Source organism: Mus caroli, unplaced genomic scaffold (genome assembly GCF_978045245.1).
Source record: "Mus caroli unplaced genomic scaffold, Mus_caroli_1 scaffold_10, whole genome shotgun sequence".
Classification (NCBI taxonomy): Eukaryota; Metazoa; Chordata; class Mammalia; order Rodentia; family Muridae; genus Mus; species Mus caroli.
This window is the reverse complement of record NW_028227265.1, coordinates 95,197,638-95,221,245: the sequence shown is the minus strand read 5'-3', so window position 1 is coordinate 95,221,245 and position 23,608 is coordinate 95,197,638. Positions and strand designations below refer to the sequence as shown.

Genomic DNA, 23,608 nt, shown 5'->3' with positions numbered 1-23,608 from the left:
ACTATATAATCCAACACAAGATACATGGGAGGAGGTTCTACCAAGACAGTAGAACAACGGTGTCCCCGTTCCATCTAGGCTCACACTTGAGCATTTGAGCAGTCTTTTCCTCGAGGAATTACTTATAAAGCTTTTCTCACGTGCTTTCTCATTCTTAGACTCTCTCATATAAGGCTGAAGGCAGAGCACAGGTCAGGTAATCTACAGTGCCCACATGGAGAACCACATGCACATTATCTATACACCTAATGCCCAAGAACCAAACAGAAAAGGGACTTCAGGCCCAACCCAAGGAAACCAAGCCTTCCATCAGGAATGTGTCGCTACTGGGTTAACGGTGGTAACTGTGTAGTGCTAGTGTAAAATGTCAGTAATACAGGAACCAAGATATGCTGCAGATGAGAATGCTGTATTAGCTATATAAACTTTCTGTATATCTAAACCTACTTGCAGTTTCCTTAAGTATATGTATACACACACATATATGCATGTAATAACATGTACTAATGAAGTTATGTCCATCAAATCACCTCACTTAAATTTGGGGCCTAACACTCATATGTAAATAAAACCACACTGTCAACGTTTTGGAGCCCCACAGCTGACGCTCAGACACGCCTTCATTACCAGGGGGACAAGAACAGAAGCTCGAGGGGCCCAGACACTCTTGTTTTGATTTGTATACGGCTGTATTTCTACTGTTTGACACACAGGAAAATACTCAGTAAATGGTTGTTGATGGGCCTTGCCCTTAGCTGTCACAAAACGAACGACAACATAGGAAAAGAAACCAAACCACACAGAAACAAAACCAGAAAACAAAACAACAAAACACCAGTAGTCTTGACAAATGAATTAGAATTGCACTTAAAAAGTAAATGTGTGTATGCATGTCTGGCTGTCTGTCTGTTTGCATGTATGTGGGTTAGTAGTATGTATGATGTATGTGCCATTTGTACACATGTATGTATGTATGGCACATGTGTGTGGTAAAGGCTCTTGTGGAACACATGAAGTAAGCATACTCATGATTAGACATGAGTATGATAAATTAGCACACATTAAGAAGGAAGGCCATGGTCTAGTTAGGAAACAGCCTGGGTAATGAAGCAGCCCGAAATGTTTTCCCTAAAAGCTAGCCACACTGGGTTCAGAATACAAACGCTTACATGTCAGTCTTTCCCGGAGCTCAGGAGTTGGAGCCATGTCGACAGCACTTTTGCCATGGCAATTGACCAAGGTTGGATCGGCACCATGACTAAGTAACAGAGAACAGACTTCTACCCGGTTCTTTGAAGCAGCTTCATGCAGCGGTGTGAACTGCCACAGATCCATAGCGTTGACACAAGCTCCATGCTGGATTAGGGAAAACGGCTGACATGAGTAAATGTGTCTGTCCCGGAGGGAAAGCAAACTCTGAAAATGGAGTTCACTGAAAATTTCAGCCATAACTTTTGGAATTGTTTTAAATTCAGCTTTTAGAAAGCAGTTTAAAGCTGGGTGGTTGGGTGGCGCACGCCCTTAATCCCAGCACTTGGGAGGCAGAGACAGGTGGATTTCTGAGTTCGAGGCTAGCCTGGTTTACAGAGTGAGTTCCAGGACAGCCAGGGCTACACAGAGAAATCCTGTCTTGAAAAACCAAAAAAGAAAGAAAGAAAGCCAACAGTTTTAAGTTGAATGTTACTATTCAACGGTTGGATTTCTCTTACCTTTAGCAGCAGTTCTGTGACCTCATAGTGTCCGTATGAGCATGCATTATGAAGAGGTACAAGTCCACTGAACAAAAAGAGAAAATTAAAACACTGAAATTTCAAACACAGCCATCTGGCTGTGAATTGCTTTTAAAAAATTCTATTAAGTTCTGTTTTTTAAATTCATTTTAAGAATTTATGGGAAGAACTCAAAGCACAGCTTATATCCACACATTTAGCATTTATCTTGTGGTCTTTAAATAGGACCCATAAAAATAATAAAATACTATCAGTCAGAAGAATTAAGAGAAAGACCAACACACTAATAAACAACTCGTCGATATGTAGCTGCACGCTAACTGGCAGGGAGCGGAAACAGTACTATTTTAATCCACTTTGACAATACTCTCAGTATAAGAATTAAATATCTATAATTACTATAACTTCCCGATCAGAGCCCCCTTCCTAAGCAAGGTTCGAAGCCGCCCTTTTCTGCTGTGTGCGTCTCTTGATGACTGCCATTGTACAGCCATCTGGTTTGGGATGTGATGAGGAAGCAGGTGGACAGGGACACTGACACCTGCGCCTCATGTGATCAGGATGCGCCATTCACAGGAGACACTTGACAGGCAAGACAGGCAGCATGGGAAAGGGGCAGATCCGAAACGGACAGATTCTCTTTCTTACAACTGTCTCAAGTATAGAGTTCAACTTCCTGCTTCCTGACATGAATGTGAGCTGAATGAAAACTCTCCCTCCGGGGTGTCGCTCCTTTGTGCTGTCAATCATAGAAGTCTAACATAATCTGCCTCACCTGGGTAGAGTCAATTATCCTTGGGATCTTAAGGCCAGATAACGAGCAATGTTAGCTTTTCATATGGGACTGTGAACAAATATTCACAGATCATTGGAAACAAGAAAAAAAAATTGGTAAGCTTTTAATATTTATTCATAATGACCCACTTTTTTGTTTCCTATCCATTCCTTCCTATATCAATCTTTATAAAGATCATCTAGATTGAATTAGCTTAAGTGGATTTTGAAAAAATAACTAAATTAAAAAATCATTTATAAATTACTATAGTTTATTAATATGAGGAGATTCTCTTAATGGCCACTATACTAGATTATCACATTTTTCAGTATTTTTAAATCTTTCTAAAATGCGATTTAAGAGATGAAAATGATTCTAACTAGGAAAAATAATTTCAAATAGAATTACAATAAAATTAAATTGGTGCAGCAGATGATTGTGAGAAGTCTATAGTAGGTTCATAAAGCAAGATCTGAGCTCAAGCCTGACAACTTTATTTTATAATTTACTATTACTATTCTGTGTGTATGGGTGTTATGCTCACATGTATGTCTGTATTGCATGTTTATGTACTTGTGCCCACGGAGGACAGAAGAGGGCGCTGAATCCTGTGAAGTGAGCGTTAGAGATCCCTGTGCTCTGCCATGTGTGCTGCCAGGAATCAAACCCCAGTCTCCTGGAAGCCAAGTCAGTGCTCTAACCACTGAGCCATCTATCCAGCCCCTCGAGAACATTCTTAATGAACGGGTAATATGAGCCTCTTTGGAGCTAAAACCTCAAGCTATCAAATGATGACAACAGCATAATTCTCTGCCCATGGCATGGTGGCACGTACGTACCCTTTGTCTTTCGCGTGGACGTCAGCACCATGCTGTAGAAGCAGCTGAACTATCCGAACTCTGTTGTAGCCTGCTGCCAGGTGTAATGGAGTAGACTGGAAAGACAAAGGAAAGCTCATCACCTCTTCAGGTTAAAAAAAATAGCCTTTGGTCTCCACTCAGCTTATAACTACACAAGGGACAAGGGACAAGGGACAATCTATCTCCAGTGTCACCGCAATGGCTTGTCCAAACAAAACTCATGTCTCCTACGTAACAATGTCAAGGTATCAGGGCCTGCTTTTCTCCAAGAAGAGAGTTAGGCCTCTGGAAGCACTGAGTTGATATCGCAGATGGGAGCTCTGCAAAGCCAGGTCTGCTTTCGCTCACTCTCTTGCTCCTCTCCCCAAGTGATCTTTCCTCCTGGCCTTCTCTCTGCTGTGATGCAGCCAGGGGTCCTTGCCAGATGCTAGCCTCAAGCCACAGAATTATAAACCAAGCCCACTTTTCTCAGCATCAGTTTATAGCAGCATAGAATAAGCTAACAGACCTCATCTGGGTCCCTTATTGGTCTTCACGGCCTTCAACAATTGTGCCTTGTGTTGCTTTTCTCTTCCTTTCTAGCACAAACCATTCTTGGTATGCTAACTTAAAATCATATAAGAGCCATCCATACCCAGTATCAGGAAACATAATGCCAAACTTTCAAACTTTAACGGAGAAGACTGACAAGCATCCTTGAAGAACTATATGAAGATGCTTTAGTGGAACCAAAAAGACAACACACTTTATCCATTCCCTAGGGCTTCTAGCAGTAAGGCAAAACTACAGTGCTCCGCTGGATGCCCTATTGTGCGGTTTCTGAATGGGGAAGCTCCCCAGACACAGAACTGGCACACACAGGTCAGTAGACTACTAAGCTGCTACCTGGAAAACCTGACATGTCGTTAATATTTTGTGGAAATGGTGGTAATTTAATTGGCTATGAGCAAAAAAGACTTTCCTTTTTTATAATGCCCAACCATTCAGAGTTGATTCAGTACTTTGCACTTGCAAAAATGACCAAATCTCAAAATGAATGACAATACATACAATAATGTAAGCAGTCAAATAAATGTAAGAAAGACCAACTTCCTACTTTTCAAATTTTTAAGAATTCTTTGAGTAAAATTATTTATAATGCTTCAACGTGGTAACATGCTGAGTTTATGAACTGCTGAAATATTCATATTTCTCAGGTAAATAAGGATGTTCTGTGACTGATCAGGTTAGAAATGAGAGGGTGCCTGAGATAAACTGCCTGTGAAAAAGATAGAGTTAAGGAATGTGAGAAGCTTGGGAGCACAGGTAGCGGTGCTCCAGCAGACAGTGGAAGATGCAATGCTGTCAGCAGGAAGTAGAGCCATGGTGTTGACTGAGGCTAAGAGAATCAACATAAAGGGCGCACACGTGTCATGGTGTCATTTCATGACACTCCTTGAATACAGACAGCATCATTTTCATCAGCTGGGACCTGGACTGATGGATGCAAGAGCGAGAGAGCACGGGCATGCATACATTCATTCTGTCTCAACTGTGGAAGTGACTGGCTGCTTCAGTACTCTGGAACTGAGAGCTAAATTAAGCCCTTTCTCACTTCTGTTGTATCTGTCTTATCACAGCAATGAGAAGTGAAACTAAGATGGTGAATCTGCCTATAATTTTGTGTAAAGGTTTAAACTGAGATTTCTAAACAGGAATGTGTGATATTTGATGTATTTCCCAGGGAAAACTTCCACTGCAAAGTTATCTATGTAAGTCATCAGAGAGCTGTTTATAGTACACATATAGTGCTTTTCTTTTCTTTCTTTAAGAGGAAGATTTAGTGTGGCCTACATCAAACCCTCTGGAATTGTCCAAGCACTGATGACCAGCTTGTTTGTTGTCCAGGACTTTCCCAGCTCCAGGAAACTCACTGTTGTTATCAGGGTACCAGGCAGATGTAATACTGGTCAAACTTCTTAGTGTCTAGAGAGCAGTAGTTTTCAACTGGGGGTGGATGGGTGGGGAGTATCAAATGACCCTTTCTCGGGGGTCGCATATCCTATATAACAGATATTTACACTACGCTTCACAGCAACAGCAAAATTACAGTTATGAAGTAGTAACAAAAATAGTTTTATGGTTGGGGGTCACAGCATGAAAATCATGTTAAATGGCTGCATGACTAAGGTTAAGAACTCAAAGCTACAAAGTGTGTGTGTGTGTGTGTGTACATGCTCATGTGTATCCTTAAATGCACTTGTGTTCCAAATAAGATCTATTACTTTAGTACACTAAGGACACTACTTATTAAGACTTATCAAGATAATGAAGGCTGCCCATTTTGTCATCTACTGTGTTATTTCTTCCAAAGACTCAAGCAGTCTTAGGTCCATACATTCCACAATATAAGATACTGTTTGAATTCTTACTCCAGATTCTTTCTCTATAGTTTCAACTACAAAATGATTTTGTAAAATAGTTTCATAATTTTTCAACATACAAATATGAAATCTTTGCTTCACTAAAAACAAGTTTAAAGAACTATAAAATATCCATGCATTTGTTTCCCACATTTGAATAATCACCTAACTGATGAGACATTGTTCCATGAGCTTCTGTCATCAATTTTGACCCCTAGACCCCCAAAGTAATCTCCAAAAACTTTTAGGGGACTGACAGTTCCCCTTCACACACTCCATAGACACCCCTAAACCTTACAGTGTTTTCCTCTCAGACTTCCAAGTTATCAAACAAAATGGATCTCATAATCTAATGTTGATGTCAATATTCATATTTTATGGTTGTTTATGTAAAATTGGTTTGCAAGAATCAAGATTAATATAATTGGTTACAGTGTCTTGTAAATTTCTCAAATGAAAAACAGTTTTTATGTACCCTGATTTCTGCTGTTGTTAAAACCCTGCGCTATTGAAGAAAAGGCTTGTCTCCTTGCTAACGCGGCTTGTGCTACATCAGTGTTGCTTATAAACTGGAACTTACCTTTCCTCCTTCAAACAAGCTTTTTAACTCTCTCGCCTATTCCTACACAGTTTACAGAAGTCCAGCTTCTTCTTAAGGCACAGCATTTGCTATCAGTTTGCAAGAATACTTCTATCAATCGATGAGTGAATGTAGATATTATCTTACCTTTAAACTGTCTTAGGAAATATATATACATGTAAACAAATACACAGCCTGAAAATCTAACTTTTTTGGCCTATAAATAATATCTACCCTTTAAGGTCTACCTTAAAAAACATTTCACATACGTATTTCCTCAATTTTAGCTGGCCTCAAATTATCAATTTCTTTATACTAACCATCCTCTCCAGAATAGAACCCCCTTTAAACATACAGATTAATATATTCTGTCCGAAAATTCAAGCAGTGCAGAAAACAAAACAAACAGTTGTACTATTCTGCAGTGAGCCTCTTTCCCAGAGGCAAATCACACTGACAGCTGCTCAAAGGCCCGTGGAGACTCTCTCTGTCTATGAGAGTGCTTGCATTTCCTCAAGTCTGTTTTGTCACACCAATAGGACTGTATTCTACTCTCCTGTGACTTGATGCTCTTCCTCCTCCGCTGCTATTATAGAAGTCTATCTTCCTCTTTGAATCGGCTGTATAGTATGTCTACTGTGTGGCTGTTCTGTGGTTATTTACTCACTGCCTATAAATGAGTATTTAAGTATTTCAATTCTTGCTCTATTTTATTAAAGCATATCTCATTTGAATCTATTACTTGGTAAAAAAAAAAAATCAGTGTTTTTTCTGATACAAATAAAAGACTACATCAGCCATTAAATCAAAATTCCTAGGCAAAGACAACAAACAGAATCAGAACTTTATTAAATTCCTATCAACAGAGACATGATTAATCTGCTATGATGGAAAGCTCTAAGAAGCTCTTTGAGACACTGATATTTAGATGAGAATCCAAACAAATTAAAAGCCAGAAAATCAATATGGGCACGCATCCCTGGAAATAAGTGCATCTCCTTGCTGAGCCCTGCCTTTTAGGTCGTGTAATTATGAAGATCAGCATCTATGAAGTTTCTTAATGCTTACAGACAACCACCAAGAATATTACAAAGCGTGTGTGTATTAACAGGCTAACACAGTAAGTATCTAGGTTTGAAACTATGATTACCACCACAGGACAAATGAAGAAGCCAGGGAACAGGGAATAGGAGAGGTGACACCACTCTCGCTCTGTATTCCTTTCCTTCCACTGACAGCAGCTCAGACTCACAAAGGACCTTCCGAAATGGACAGCTATGACTGAGTGGCAAGTAAGTTAGTATCTGTGGCAAGGCATGCTCAGACTCTCAGGTCACTGCAATGAAGTACAGCAACAGTGGGGCCACACCATTGCAATGAGCACCCAGAACTGATGGTCTTCTTAGTATCAGAAGCTGCCTGGAGATACAGGACAAGGAATGGACTACACATGGAAAGCAAGCTTTATTCTACTTCCTTCCCATAGGAGAATTTTCTCCAGAACCCTCAGAAAGGTAGACACTTGCTCTCTTCTTGAAGCAAGCTCCTCCAATTGTGTCAACTATTTACAGAACAAGAGGTAGCTATTCCTTTGTTGGTTAGTATCTCTTCTTAGATAACCAAACAGATGCTACATCCAGATCAAACTGAGTTTTCAGCCAGGAAGAGCTCTTTTCAAAGAATTAATTTAAACACAACCTGTTGGTTTTATTCCTTGAGAAGGTCCCAACTGCACTGAGAGATTAGAACAGCTGTCACTTAAGGCCTCTGCCTAGTGATCGTCTGTGAACTCAGATGGGCTACAGGGCAGGGTGACTGGTAGTTTACAGCCTCAGAGAGCACAACCTTCCAAAGTGACACAGACTCATCTTTAGGAAAGAATGCAAATGTCTGAATTCAAAGTTATTGAACTATGCCATGCTTTATAAAAATGTGTATTCTACATTTCAACTACCTTAGATTCAAAGCGGGTTCTCGAAGCATGAGGCCTGCAAGTTCAAGGCCAGCCTAAGTTACTTAGCAAGACCCCCATCTCAAAATAAAATGAAGGCTGGGGATATTACCTCTGAGGTGAAGCACCTGCCTAGCATGGAGAAGGCCCTAGACTCAACCTCTAGTAATGCTAGAAAGGTAATCTTAAAAGAAGTTTGAAGTGAAGATATAAAAACTATTTTACACGTATGAATTATGAAGATGAAACAAAAGAGTAGAGAAGAATGAGAATTCGCAGGGTAGCTTGTGGATGGAGTGCTAAATGCCAACTTAATGCTACTTTAACGTAACATCATCCTATGGAAATCTCAAGGAGACTAAGAAGCCATCAGTTTGAGTTTCTCTCCGTTTTCTTTCTTTCTTTCTTTTTTCTTCGAATTTTTCGAGACAGGGTTTCTCTGTGTAGCCCTGGCTGTCCTCGAACTCAGAAATCTGCCTGCCTCTGCCTCCCAAGTGCTGGGATTAAAGGCGTGCACCACCACTGCCCAGCTTGAGTTTCTCTTTTTAACCTTAAAGCCCAGCATCAGCCACGGAGGTCAAATATTAGAATGGAAACGTTTTCTAGCACCCTTTATAATGGGGGCGAGAACAGAAATGCTCAAGTCTTCTCAAGGTACAGCTCCAGCTTTTCAGTGCTTAGTGAGAAACAGCAGGCAAAGGAGGCTTAGCACTCTGAGGGTGCATGGATACTCTGTGCGCTCTGAGGGTGCATGGATACTCTGCGCTCTGAGGGTGCATGGATACTCTGTGCGCTCTGAGGGTGCATGGATACTCTGTGCGCTCTGAGGGTGCATGGATACTCTGTGCGCTCTGAGGGTGCATGGATACTCTGTGCGCTCTGAGGGTGCATGGATACTCTGTGCGCTCTGAGGGTGCATGGATACTCTGTGCGCTCTGAGGGTGCATGGATACTCTGTGCGCTCTGAGGGTGCATGGATACTCTGTGCGCTCTGAGGGTGCATGGATACTCTGTGCGCTCTGAGGGTGCATGGATACTCTGTGCGCTCTGAGGGTGCATGGATACTCTGTGTGCTCTGAGGGTGCATGGATACTCTGTGCGCTCTGAGGGTGCATGGATACTCTGTGTGCTCTGAGGGTGCATGGATACTCTGTGCGCTCTGAGGGTGCATGGATACTCTGTGTACTAAGGAGAAAAATCTTCACAGCCCCCAAACTCACCTAACTCCCTTTTTACTCTTCATGTTTTAATGGATAGCTGCTGTGTTAGGTTGACCTTTCCCCTTCCCATGTGGTACTAGGAACCAAACTCATGGTGTTACACATGCTAACCAAGTGCTGCACCAATGAGCCATAGCCTTGGCCGTGCATTTCTTCCTGTGAGTAATATCTGCAATCTTAGGTGTTCATGCCTTAAGGATCAAAGTTCTAAGCAATTGTGTGTGTGTGTGTGTGTGTGTGTGTGCGTGCGTGTATGCATGCATATTCTCAGCAGTGAAGAATGCTTGCTGTTCTTCCAGAAGCCCAGAACTCAGAGCACCATCTCAGGTGGCTCAGAGCTTCCTCTAACTCCAGCTCCTGGGGATCCATTGTCCTCTTCTGGCCTCCAAGGGTGCCTTCACACACATGGCAAACGTATACACATACGAGACTCAAAGTAAATCTTATAAAAAGTTTGAAACGTTGAATTTACAATAGACAACTTGCTTTTAAAAAGGCAAGAGAGACAGCTGTGTAGAAGTCATGACTGGTGACCTGTGAGGACACAGTGGAATCAGGTAGTTGTGGTCCATAGATCCAGGACACTGGGCACGTGTGTGAGCTGCTGTGAAGGAGTGATGACCTAGACCACTAGCACAGTGGAGACAAGCTGCCACCTCAAGGTTCCCTCAGTCTCGACAGCCTTGCTATCCTGAGATCTGACATGAAGGCTGTAGTTTCAGGGTGTCAGAGGAAGAGGTCTCCAGCCATCCTCCCTTCCAGCCTTCATGCCCAGTGCCAACAGGTACTGAACTACCTATAAGGCAGTTTAGGTTCTCTGGTGGTTTTATGATATGCAAGAGTGGTGTATTGTATTGCAATATAAGTCAGAAGTATAAAAGGTAAATTATAGATTTAGCGCTTCTAAACTTTATAGTCTGCATATGGAACCAAGCATTGTAACTGTTTATACATGTTATATATAGTTTTCAGTCTTACTACCAATGTCATTCTTAAAACAGAAACACATTTTTAGCTAGTTACTGAAAATATTCCTTTAAAAGGTGCATTATAGACATTTTCTATACTTTCAGAAACTGGCATTATAATTTCAATTTAATTGAATCATTGAAATTATGTCTATTCATGCAAAAACCAGCAGAAGGCTTTTTCAAAAATTAAATCTTTGAGTAAAATAGGCCCAGATGTTATGCTGACTACCTGCAAATCCCCTTAAACGCCTACACTGAAGTCCACTCCCAAAGTGGCAGGAAGCCATAAATAAGGCTTCACGGACTCCTGTGAAGGAATGTGTGTCCTAGAGACAAGCCCTTGCCCTCAGTCTAGCCTATGAGCACCTGGTAAAAAAGCACACACTCATCAGCAATCAAACACACTGGCACCTTGACCTTGCACTTGATAGCCTCTCAAACTGTGAGAAAGAAATGTTTGGTCCTTCTATGCTATGCTATCAATGCCACAGCAGTCAAAGATGAAGAAGACACCTGGGAAGTGGTATAATGCTGGACTGAGAAATCAGTAGCTTACATTGTGCCTAGCCAGGCAACTGCTTTAAGAATGCTAGTTCAGCTAGATGTGGCGGCAAGCACCTTTAATTCAAGCACTAGTAGGTGGAGAAAGGAGGATTTCTGTGAGTTGGGGGAAGCCTGGTCTACATAGCCAAGTCTAGGTCAGCCAGGGTTGTACAGTTAAGTCCCCGTCTCTAAAATAAAGGGTAGGAGTGCAACAGTTTAGAAAGCACTGGCTTAATTAACCCAAGTTCAATTCTTAGCACCCATTTGGAAGCTCACACTATCTGTAATCCTGGTTCCAGGGGATTAAATTTCCTCTTCTTGTCTCTGTGGGTACACAGGTATGCATGTAGGTAAAACACCCATCCATACACCTAACAACAACATTTTAAAATGTTAAAGTAAAAGCTACTTCATCCTGGAGCTTGTAGGGGCAGGAAAGTGAAAACAAGTAGCCCGTCTAACAGAGCAACAGGCTCCAGGGTCACTGAGACCCGGTCTCAGGAAGAGAGAGAGCAAACAGTGCCACCATCCTCTAGTGTCCATGAGTGCACACAGTTCACATGCACAAACATGCACACACAGCCTCACATACATTCAGAATTCTTACATTCATCTTAGCTCTTCATTGTGTTCTTATTGCTTCTCAACACACTTCTATTAGACACAGGTTCATCCTGGAAGAAATGTCTGCAGAATGTTGAATGTGTCACTAACTGCCCATTCTGTTCAAGCCAGACTTGTGCCAAGGCACAATGGTTGAGGGGTGCTTCAAACTATCTTCATCATGTACTGTTGAATGATTTGTACACGCAGGAGAGAAAAACCCTTCAACTTAGATTCTAACAATCTGGAGGACACCTGTTGTAGCAGCACTTTGGAGCACAACTTCTAAATAAACTGTGATAATGAATCACACAGGCAAGTGACTTAGCACTCACTTCCCTCTCATCACTCCAGGGATGTGGATGGCTGTGGACACAGCAGGAGGCTGAGTTTAGTCTTACCAGCTATCTCCAACATTCTGTCCCCTTCCACTACAAACTATTTTCTTAGTGAGAAAACTTGCATGGTTGACACAGTTACTAATAACACCACTGAAACATTGCATTCGACAAAAGGGATCATTTCAGTAAAAGTGATTCTCTAAAGAAAATCAAAAAAGCATTTTCAAGTCCTTATTGTTACTGAAATGAATATACACAAGCATAAAGATTTTATATACTGTATCCCAACAGAAACATGTAAGAAAAATTGCTCTAAGGGATTTCTACATTATGGTGGGGGTCCACAACTCAGCAAGAGCTGCCCTACAGAAGTGCTTTGATTAGCTTCACAATTAACCTTCAGGACTTGAAGAGTTCCCTGGTGCAGACTTAATGAGTTCTGACCTTCTGTGATCCCAAATAACATCTCAACCATGAGCCACAGAACTAGAGATTTGGAAAATGGTATGATCTTTATCTACCAAAATGTGGTAAGAATGAGGATGACAACAGAGGGTAGTAAGGGCCAGAGAAGCCACATTCATGTCCCTAGACAATGCTGACACCTTCAGACAGTGGAAGAGGGCTGACATAACTGTTTCCAGAAACCATGTTGCTTAGTTACCATGACCCAAAAGCAAGTCGGTGAAGAAACACTTACACTCTGAAACACCTCCCACAAAGACTTTACCACAGTGATGAAGTAAAGTCTTTTTTTCTAACCACTGCTAATTTCTTAGCTCCAGCTGACCAGCAAAGCTAAGTCTTGTGTTAGTAGTTCTGGTATCTTGTTAATCACAGCTGATTCTTCAGCCCTAGCTAACCAGATCCACAGAATCTTAATTCAAATTAACAAATGACCCTGACAGCCTTTAAACTTCCTCTGAAATTTCACAAGCCAGACTTCCATCATCTGCATTGCTCTTAACAATCTTATCTTCCAAGATACCAGAGAACATCCCACAAAACTCTTAACACTCAATGGCTCTTCTAGCTCAAAGTTCAAAAGTCCTTTTACAATTCTCCCCAAAACATGGTCAGGTCTGTCACAGCAATACCCCACTACACTAGTATCCATTTGTCTTAGGGTTTCTATTGCTGCAATGAAACCACCATGACCACATAACTGAGAACAGCATCTGGTCACTTGGCCTAAGTCCTTATTTTTCCTCATAATACCATCACCTCGAAAATGTACATGAAGCTGGGGGGGGTTTGGTATTTTTGCCAAGAGGGGAAAAATACTCTAAGACACAAATTCAAAACAGATGAATGTATCTTAAGAAGTGAATATATCTGGGTGGTACTTTAAAATCCTCAAGTCTTCCAGGTGGCTATGAACAGGTAGTTCTCAGCAGCCACGTGAAAGAAGCTTTGCCTAAATAGGTAAGAAAAACCAGCACAGTCTTCTTCCAGGTAGGGATTCCAGATCTACTCCTTTGAAATGGAGCGGCCAACAGCAGGGTTACTCAGGTAGCTCTGTGCTCTGCAGCACAAGAAAGGACACTGGGATAGGATGGGATGTTACCTGGAGATGGGACAGTAACATCTGTGAGGCCTGGTCAGTTCCAACTGCTTCCAGGCTTGTCTGGGAACTCAAGCATTAAGCCTTGGATCTCTTCTTGTGACTGTTACTATTCCTCATGGCAGCTGAATTCAAAGAGAGACAATTCCAAAAACCGGTAGCCAGGCTAGACCAGGGCTTTTCTAGAATAGACCCCAGTTCCTCTTTAATGTACCGATCAAAGTAGTCCCCAGCTAAAATCAAAGTCAATGCAGGAGGGAAACAGGCCTAGGTAAGAGACATAGGTCACTGGTGGGCTTCAAAGTCATACTCCGCTAAGCATTGAATGAGTGCATGAAATCCTGCTAAATGTGGTGAAATCCTGCTATATGAGGGAGGGAAGGGACTGCTGAGGGAGAATTCGAAATTCTATGTACAGCAGAACAAATGCATCCAACCCCAAACTTAAATCAGATTTAAAAAAAAGTAATTACACTAATTCCGTCTTCCCTCTGTGTTTTACTGAACACAGTTTATGGAATTCAAATCAACATTAACATAATGGCATTATTTCCAGCCATATATTAATTTTTAATATCCAAGTATATTCAAAGACTTCAAAAATGTATCAAAGGAGTATAGATTTGATGTGTTGTGGTTACAGTGTGTACTCAAACTGTCCCATGTACTTGATCCACATTATTTTACCTAACCCTCTCTAATGTCTTGTGCACAGGAAACAAATAACATTATGAATGACTAAATGGGAAACTCCAGTCACACTGTGGAAATGAAGATCCAAGGACATAAACCAATCTCTCCAGTCTTATAGTCTATTCCCTCTTTCAAGCTTATCATACGTTTTCTTCATAGTGTTTTCAAGACAGAATATTAAATTCCACATTGGTGGCTCAGTGGTTAAGAGCACTGGCTACGCTTCCAGAGGACCTGGATTCAATTCCCAGCACCCACACTGTAGCTCACAACTGTCTGTAGCTCCAGTTCCAGGGGATCTGGCACCATGACACAGACATACATGCAGGTAAAACATCAATGTACATAAAACAAAAATAAAAATTTTAAAATTCTACATTGCTTCACATTGGTCTACATATAAAATAGTTTTTTAAGGATTTATTTCATTTTTATTTGTGTTATGTTAGCTGTATGAGCATATGTACATAACATCTAGGTGGTATTTGTGAAGACCAGAAGAGGGCATCGGTTTCCCTAGAACCCAAGTTATAGGTGCTTGTGAGCTACCATGTGGGTGCTGGGAACCAAACCCAGGTCCTGTGTATGTGTGTGTGTGTGTGTGTGTGTGTGTGTGTGTGTGTGTGTGTGTGTGTGTGTTGGAGAGCGGAGGGCATCAGATGCTTCTGAACTGCAGGTATGGGTAGTGAGCAAGGGCACCCCACCAGCACATACAAACATACAAATTAAGTTTGTATGTTAAAAGCTTGGGGATAAGGTCATCCAGAAAGGAAAAATCCTGGCCCAGCTTCTCTACAATCAGAAACTGAGTAACACAATGTAATCACAATGGGCAGAGACGGAAGAATTACATGACTTAATTTAGGTGTATATATTTCTATTGTAATTATCCTTAAGACCATGTATAATAATTGAATGAAGAGAACATTTTAGCATAAAATATTATTTTAAAAATTGTCTTCCTTTTCTAAGGAAATGAAGTTGCTTTCTGACTTATGCTGAACTTGGGACAGATAGAATGGACATGAAAGGGCAGCTCAGCACAGCCTGACAAGGAAGCTCATTTTGTTGGGGGTTGGGGAGTCTGGTGGCACACACCCTTCCCCCATCATCAGAGAGGCAGAGGCAGGAGGAGCTCCGAGCTGCAGTCAGCCCCTGTTCTCTCACTATTCCCCTTGCTCTTTCCATCCCCAATGCCATCCTCCTTGCTCAGCTCAGTTCAGCAGAATACTTAAAATTTTCTTTCTTTCTTTTTAGGATAGGTTTTCATTATGTAGACCAGGCTGGCTCTGCAACTTTTTGATCCTCCTGCCTCAGGCTCCCCAAGTTGCTGGGAATACAGGTATATATCATCGTACAACTTTAAACTAAATTTGTGGTGATTTTTGCCTTTTGATGAAAATAAAAGCAAAATACAACAAGAGAAAGCAGGCTGTCTCACTGAGTTTCAGGTTTCTAAAAAAACAGACATCTGTAGGAAATCAAAATATTAACCACTTACACGTTACTTAACTAGACCATCAAGTCACAGTGATAAATACAAACCAATGGAAACTTACGCTCATATATAATCCCACATACAACAGTAAGAATACCAAGCTCACCCCCTACACATCTCTAAGCAATTTTCCACCCACTAGTCACTGTATAAGAAACATTTCTTTCTAAAACTATCCATGAATTTACATTTTCATGGGTCTTTGAAATTTACAAACCAAGAACTGTAGTAAGACTAAGGACAAAAATGAGTTCAGCATTAGCAATTTTTTTGAAGAGCCTCTATAAACAGGATTTGATTGTATGACCTGTTCTAATATAAAAGCCAAGAAGTAAAATGTTAACTACTTCACTAACTTGCTGCACACACAAACATACATTTATTCTTTTATAATGTAAAAGCAGTTTCCTTAATTCTAGTAAACACATGAGAAAGTCCTAAAAAAAAATATGTATCAAATATTTGAGAAACTTGCAATTGATCAGCTTGGCTTAGCTCACATGTATTCCTGATACCTACACCAAGAAAGCCAACACTGTCATAACCAGAGGCTTGAACACCAGTCTCCACCGGCACCAAGAACACCGCTGTGGCTTTACACAATCGGTGCATGTTAAAAAGAATCACCCCATGTCCTAAATATTACCAACATTAATGCATGCAATTTTATTTGTGTTTTGCATGCAGATGACAATTGTGAATGATTCCTTATGCATTGCAATAAACCTAATAAGCGCCTTTTTAATTTTCTGTTGTTGCTTGATTTAATTTGGAAAAAAAAAAAAGCCTGATAATGTGTAAGTATTTCAGTGTATATTTCAAATATCATTGTATCATTTTAGCAGAAATCCCTCAGTGTGGTTTCTCAGGTATGTCACTACAGAGGTCTCCCACATGAAAATAATACAGTTCTTTCTCACATTATAACTATCGAGAAATGAACTCAGAATACAAAGTTAGAATAACAGAAAAGATATAATCTCTCATTCATATACTACAGATTTATTTTTCCAAATGGTAAGAGACTAGTAGAGATGATTTTTCTCACTCAGGGAATAAAATCATGTTTGTCAGTGAACCAGACTAAGCTCTAGATGTTTGATCCTGTGCAAAATACAAAAACCTCATAGAACGGTAGAAGACAAACACATAAACATAAATGCAGTGTAAGGAAAGCTATGGCAAAAGCCATGTGGTTGATGCAGAAAAAGAGCCATGGAATCTAGGTAAGTAAGGACATGAGTTCCACTAGAAGGAAGTGAGAGAAGAACGGGGCTGAGGACTGGGGTGAAGCAAGGGTGGAATTCCATCTCCTGCTACAGTGACTGCCCATCAGCTTCCCGGTACTGAAGTGCTTAGAGAGAACTTGACGACGACGCTGGGCTCGAGACATTTGTACAATGCACAGCTGTACTTACTACAGATGAGACTGCCGCTTACCACATAGTGAGAGAAGGAACTCTACCCTGCTGAGATGATCCAAATAAAACATGGAGCTCAAACGACTCGTGGGGGTTAAAGACCCTTTGGCAACTCCAAAACTCCAGGAAAACTGAGCAGCTACACTTTAAAATCACTTCTCCAGAGTGAGGAAGAGTACTCAGTGATTTGCCAGCTGAGCACAGTAGAGGATGTTCTAGGGTTCTTTCAGGATTCTAGGTAAGTCATTGCAAAACTTTGCAGTCAATTACCACAGTCTAAAACACATTACATTTCTGTCTACATTCAGCACAAATACAGAGCAGACAGTGAGGCTGCTAACTGCACGATGTATATATTACCTTACAGTTATGACAGTGTATCCTTATGCAGAGTATTTCTCTTTTAATCTATTTTCTTACAAATATGCCACAATTAAGTTTTTTTAAAAAGCAGAACTGTTAAGAGAGATCTAAAAAAAAAAAAAAAATCATTAACAGTTTCCTACCTTTAATAGACAAAGTGCTGATATCTAGCAGATAAAATTTACCAAATAAATTTAGAATGTGTATGTCCTAACAGACACATATTTGCATCATGACACACAGAACACATGCTGATTTTCTTCACTGAAAAGTGTATGCAGTTCCTGTAACAAACCCCTTCGAGTGTCTGACAGCAGAGGAGCGCTCACTTAGGACCCATGCTTCCCTAGCTCCATGAATCTTCACAGCCACCAGGAAGAGGGAAGAGCAGTTCACTCTACAGTGCAAAGATGCCAGGAAAAACAGCTACAAATATCTAAGTTTACACATGTACACAGACCATACCAAGCAAAATTTCATGGTAAAGCAAGAAGAAATTACTGGAAGAGGTGGCATTTTAAATAACTTACCTTTCGTCCATCACTTGCATGGCAATTCACATTTAGAGGAGTCAGTAAAGCCATTAGTTTTTCTTCATTACCACTCCTATAAAAAGGCAGCAAGTTAATTTCTGTAAAGCTATAGAGCTTCTTATGAATATTTATAGTTGTTTTATAGTGGAAAACAACAAGGCTTTTGCAATAGAGTTTAAACGTGGATCACAATGCATGTCTATAATATTCATTTCAGTTAACATAATTCCTGTTAATTATGTGGTGGTATGGTATCATGAGTAATGTAGCATTCCACATTTAAAAATGTATCTACATAGTCATTTTAATTACAAACTTCACTTAGAAATTATCTAAAATATTAGAATTTAAAAATACAAAATCTATAAAGAGGTAATCAATTAGATTATAAATGACCATTACTACTACCACCACAAACAACAAAATAGCTGAGAATTTTAGCATTTACTTTATGTCTCTCCTTCAAGCGTGGCTAGGAAAAGAAAATCTTTAAAGCAAAATACAGATATAGGCATATAAACACTCCAAGAATAAGAATATCTTTTGAAAGGTTTGCAGGTAGTACCTCAAGATATGTTACAAAATAAAATTAGCTTTACAGTGCTCAGTATAGTGAAGGATTCTGTCATTATGTCCACTAACAATGTAAAATGAAATACACAAAGACTTAATAGATCTTACCCACACTATCTCTTAAAACCCCAGCAAGAAAAGATCACATTATAAATCTTTACACTCTTCTACCTGCTCCCCCACACACCCGTTTCTCCCTTAAATGCATTATACTACTTAAAATGAATGGAATCACTTACCTAGCAGCTTCTAGGAGTTCGTCTTTTTTGTATTCACCTAGATGATTGCAAAATATCATGCTGTTAGCATTTGGCAGAAGACAGATTAAGAAATGCAGTAGGCAGCAAATAGAGAATTAAACAGAGAAGAACAGAAAAGAGAGTCCACACCCCGCTGGGTGATGGAGCCGTGACGTTAGCCAGCTAGTGAAGGCAGCATCACCAGTGCCTTGGAGACGGGCAGTAAATTGACGCAGCTTCTTGTCCAATCCTCAGATGAAATAGCTTTCTTCAGACAGCCAATGAATGCTAAACCTCGAGTCCAGGAACACATTCCCTCTGATAACAGCACGCCAGCTCAAGACAATGTCCCTTCCCCCCGATTTGTATTCAGGCTGTCACAGTATACTTGTGAAGCATAATACATTCTGAGACAAAAGCAAAATAACGTGGCTCTTTAACGGTACAAATTACTAGCCTTCAAAAAAACCTGTTTTATTTGTAATGCCACGGAAAGTTTTTTTTTTTTTAATTAATTACCATCACTGAGCTTTATAGCAAGAAGAAAAAAAAAAACACACAGTAAATATGGAACCACGGATGCTATTTGCCTTGATAGGGAAGGTCTGTAGACTAGAAATACGTGAACTACGTACCAAATGCTAGGCGCCTCTTGGAGGCAGTGCTCCAAAAACCAAAGCCTAGAGCACAGTCTTAACCGGCAGCGATAACCTAGCCTGTGCTGTTAACCTTTATGCTTGGTGTACTACACTTTACCAACAGTAAACCTTAGTAAGTAGGGTCTCTGGAAATAAACAAGTAACTAATTGTTATGGTATGAGTCATTTTACTCTCTTCTTTTTTTCCACAATGGATTTTTCAAAACAGAACTTCCAAGTCTCCCATAGCAGATTCCTTAGAGCACCCAAGTTTCTCTTGCTCAAATGAAGGATGAGGAGCCTTACTAACAACAACACTGTGTTTGCTCCTTCGACAAACAAAAAGAACAGCCAGGACTGTAACTGTGATTGCTTTCATGCAATAACTGTGCTGGTAATATCATTAAAGAAATGATTATACAAATTGTCTTAATATGTCCTTCTGTGAAAATTAGCAGGTATATATTAGAAAAAGAAGACTTTGGATCAAATAAAAGTTATACCATAACTTTAAAATACTTTTAAAAAAAAACTTTAAAATTTGCAGTTATACCTTTCTTTGTATTTTGATGTAAAACTGAGCTATTTCAACACAAACTCTACAAAGATACCAAGGAGCAGCTGCTTAACTCCTATGATCTGCTATTAATGAATATTATATCGCTTGTGTCTTGAATTGGAACTAGGCTAAAATCTAGAAGCTATCATCACATGTTTTCAAATGTAGAAGTTATTAAGGGAATCTTATACTAATAAAGTCAGTTCTATGTACCCCCCCAATTCCATACAGTAATCTGAACAATTTCAGAATCACAAAATTAGTCTTTTCAATTTCCTATAAACTGTAGTTCAAATTGTTTAATAAATAACTGCACAAAAGTCAAATTGTATCTTCAGGCCAAAAAAGGATTAAGAGTTAAAAACTTACCTTTATTATACATTTTCTAACAGCAGTATGGAAGTTAAACATACTAGGAATGTCATGTTATAAAGCCAAATTAAAAACTTAAAAAGCCTGAATAATTACAATCTAAATAATGCAAATTATGGAATACATCTATAAAGCCACTCATGTATTCAAAAGGTATGTATATATGTGTATATGTATATATGTATGTGTGTATGTATATATATGTGTGTGTGTGTGTGTATATATATATATATATATATATATATATATATATGCACATGCCATGTTCAAAGACAACAATATGCACATGCCATGTTCAAAGACAACACTGCCACCTCTGACTTCAAGGAAGATTATCCTATTAAAGCAGAAAAAGAAGTAAGCAAATGATTACAGTAGATTGTGAGGAAATCCTATGAAATACTATTATGTGCTTATTGGCTAGTCTAAATGGGATTACTAACAGGCTAACTAGGACTAAGGAAGCCTTTCTGGGAGAGAGAGACTAAAGCAGTTTTTAAAGACGTTTTAAAGAAGAAAGAAGCTTTCAGGTAAGGACTGAGAGAGAGAAGGAAAGGCCTGAGGGAAGACAGGAAGTGCTGGCTCTTTCTGGACAACCCAGTGACACCCGCAGGACAATGAGACAGACTGCATGAAAGGACTAAGTTTGAACATGCTGAGAAAACATTGGATGTTTGTTTCCTAAAGGAGGGTTGCAAAATCACTGCATTTAAGCATCTTCCAGCTTACTGACTACATAACTATTCCCCACCTATACTTTACTCCAGCACCCAGGGCATGGGGATGAGATACCAGGCTCTGACAGCTGACATCCTGTACTATGTACACATACACTTGACCTCAAGCACCTACTCCTGATGTCCAAGTCATGGTGAAATATAATTCCAATAAGCTAAGTTACAAAACAGCAAAGGACTCAGGCACCTCAAAGTCCCAATCAGTCTATGGACAAAGGTCCTAATCATGCACAGCATGCAATTTTGCAAAATGCACATTTTTGCAAAAATATTATTTCTGCATGGGCTGATAATAAGGCAATGCTTCAAAAGAGACATGTAAGTATGCATTACAGATGACGCTACTCTAACTGTTAGAGATCCAGGGCTTTAATCAGCTTTTCTGCAATACATTCCAGCATCCACTATCTGGTGCCCAAGGACCACAATCAGTCAACAGCCGAAGCCATTTCTCACACTCTGCCTCGCAGGAACTGGTACATAATGAATCTAGAGTCCTTTGTACACTGACAGCAAAGCCGAGCTGCTTACAGCAGCCACACCACCAGATCTGTTTCACTTTAGCAGGGAGAGCACGGTGCTCTACGGACACTGGCCTTCTTTCTCTCTCTCTCTCTCTCTCTCTCTCTCTCTCTCTCTCTCTCTCTCTCTCTCTCTCTCTCTCTCTCTCTCTCTCTCTCCCTCTCACTAAGGGGTGATAAGAGGTGTGCCGGGAAGCAGACAAAGAGCAGGCTGGAGTGAGAAGAGCTGGCTTCACATCCCAGTGTTCATTATAATACAGGGGAGTGAAAACAGGTAGGGACAATGTTTGGGTTTTTTTTTTTAATAGTCATTAATACCAAATATTGATACATGCAAAAAGATGGGTGCCCACAGAGATACACAAATTAATGTTTTTAAAATGTTGTCAGGCCAAAAATAAACCTCCCCTTCCTATTTCTCTGACACAGTCAGAAATAACCTCTCTTTCTCTTAGGATGCAGGGAAACTTTTCTCTTGGAAACTTACATATAGAAGCCATGATTACTGATTTACCCCAGTGTTGACACTGTGAGGGGTCTTTACATCCAACAACTCGCAGGATCAAAGCAGACCATTTTGTAAAAATGAGCCATTTTGTTTTTCAGAGATGGAATAACATGGGAAGTTTATGAACATGGAAATCACAGGTTAAAAGTAGTAAGAGACTGAAAAGAAATTCTGACCTCTGTTTTTACACCACACTGTGTGTGCCCAGCAGTGACAGCTCACATTATACATGAAATGAAAGAAATGTAACTGAAAAGTCGCCTGTCTCCACTTCACCCGTGTCTCTGGCCTGCCTAGCTTGTTCCTTGCTATGCAGCCTAGGCTGGTCTGGAACTCAGTCTCCCAAGTTCTGGAATTACAGACATATACCACCATGCCCAGTGGCTGTCATATTCATTAGTTAATAAACTGATCCTGAAGCAGTCACATGAGTGTCTAGTTTCATACTCATCTATCAGGCTCAGTAACTAAGCTAATGCCTAGACAAAGAATCACTAAATTTGAGCCTTGGAAGACAAGATATATGTACGCTAGAAGAAAGAAACTAAATTGTGAAGCACAAGAACATTTTATAAAGCAAAGAATTAGTAGCTTTAAATGATATAATACACCAAAATTTTCCTATCAGAACTACTGTGAAGCGCCGAGCATATAAACATGGACACCTGGGCACGGGAAGAGGAATAAAGGAAGTTCTTCTGGGTCTATTCAAGTGATCAATGTATTTCACATCTCCATAGCATGCTTTAATTCCTGGACTTGGGTGTCTCAAGGAAGAGCTTTGTACAGACCTCAGTCAAGAACCTCCACTATCAAGTTAATGCGGGGACTCCCCATTGCTAAGTGTCCAGCAGTACCACGAACTGACTGTTGATATTGCCTGGATCAGTAAGTTGACACAGGCTGGACTTGAATTTGTGCTGATGATCCCCAGCCTGACTCCCAACAATGGTTTTACAGGTGCACCCCAGCAGTGGGGATACAGTGCCTTTTTGGTGGGGGTGTTTTTGTTTCTTGGGAACAGTCTCACTGTAAGGCCCTGGCTGACCTGGAATTCCCTCTAGAGCAGGTAGTCTATAGAGAGTGCTGAAGAGTGCCCCGAGCTTCTGATAAGACAATACAGAAAGCTTTGCATTGACGTACCATCTTACACAAGAAATCGATTCTCTAAGCTAAACCCACAGCCTATTTAGGGGAAGAAAATATTAGTTTAGGTGATGTATTTCATTGTGTTTTGGTTTGAAGTCTCTGAACTAGTTACACGGTTGTAGAAAGAACTTAGCTACATGACCAGCTAACTACTCTCAAACCACTAAGGCTAGACCCTCCTGCACACCAATCTCCCACAGCTACTCTATTACATAGAAACAAGGGTGGGGGAGGGGGGAGTAACTAGCCTACTGTTTTCATTCT

The 23,608-nt window shown here is 40.3% G+C and overlaps 1 protein-coding gene across 1 annotated transcript in view; it reads right to left on the bottom strand.

Annotated features, from left to right (window-relative positions):
• The window catches only part of Tnks (tankyrase), a 141,223-nt gene that overhangs the window by 44,999 nt on the left and 72,616 nt on the right, over window positions 1-23,608 (bottom strand). Inside the window, exons 4-8 of the mRNA XM_021169245.3 lie at window positions 18,861-18,897; window positions 18,046-18,121; window positions 3,345-3,439; window positions 1,710-1,776; window positions 1,170-1,356 (exon numbers count right to left, since the gene is read on the bottom strand). Of these exons, the coding sequence (XP_021024904.1) occupies window positions 1,170-1,356; window positions 1,710-1,776; window positions 3,345-3,439; window positions 18,046-18,121; window positions 18,861-18,897 (462 nt within the window). The remainder of the gene's footprint in view (window positions 1-1,169; window positions 1,357-1,709; window positions 1,777-3,344; window positions 3,440-18,045; window positions 18,122-18,860; window positions 18,898-23,608) is intronic.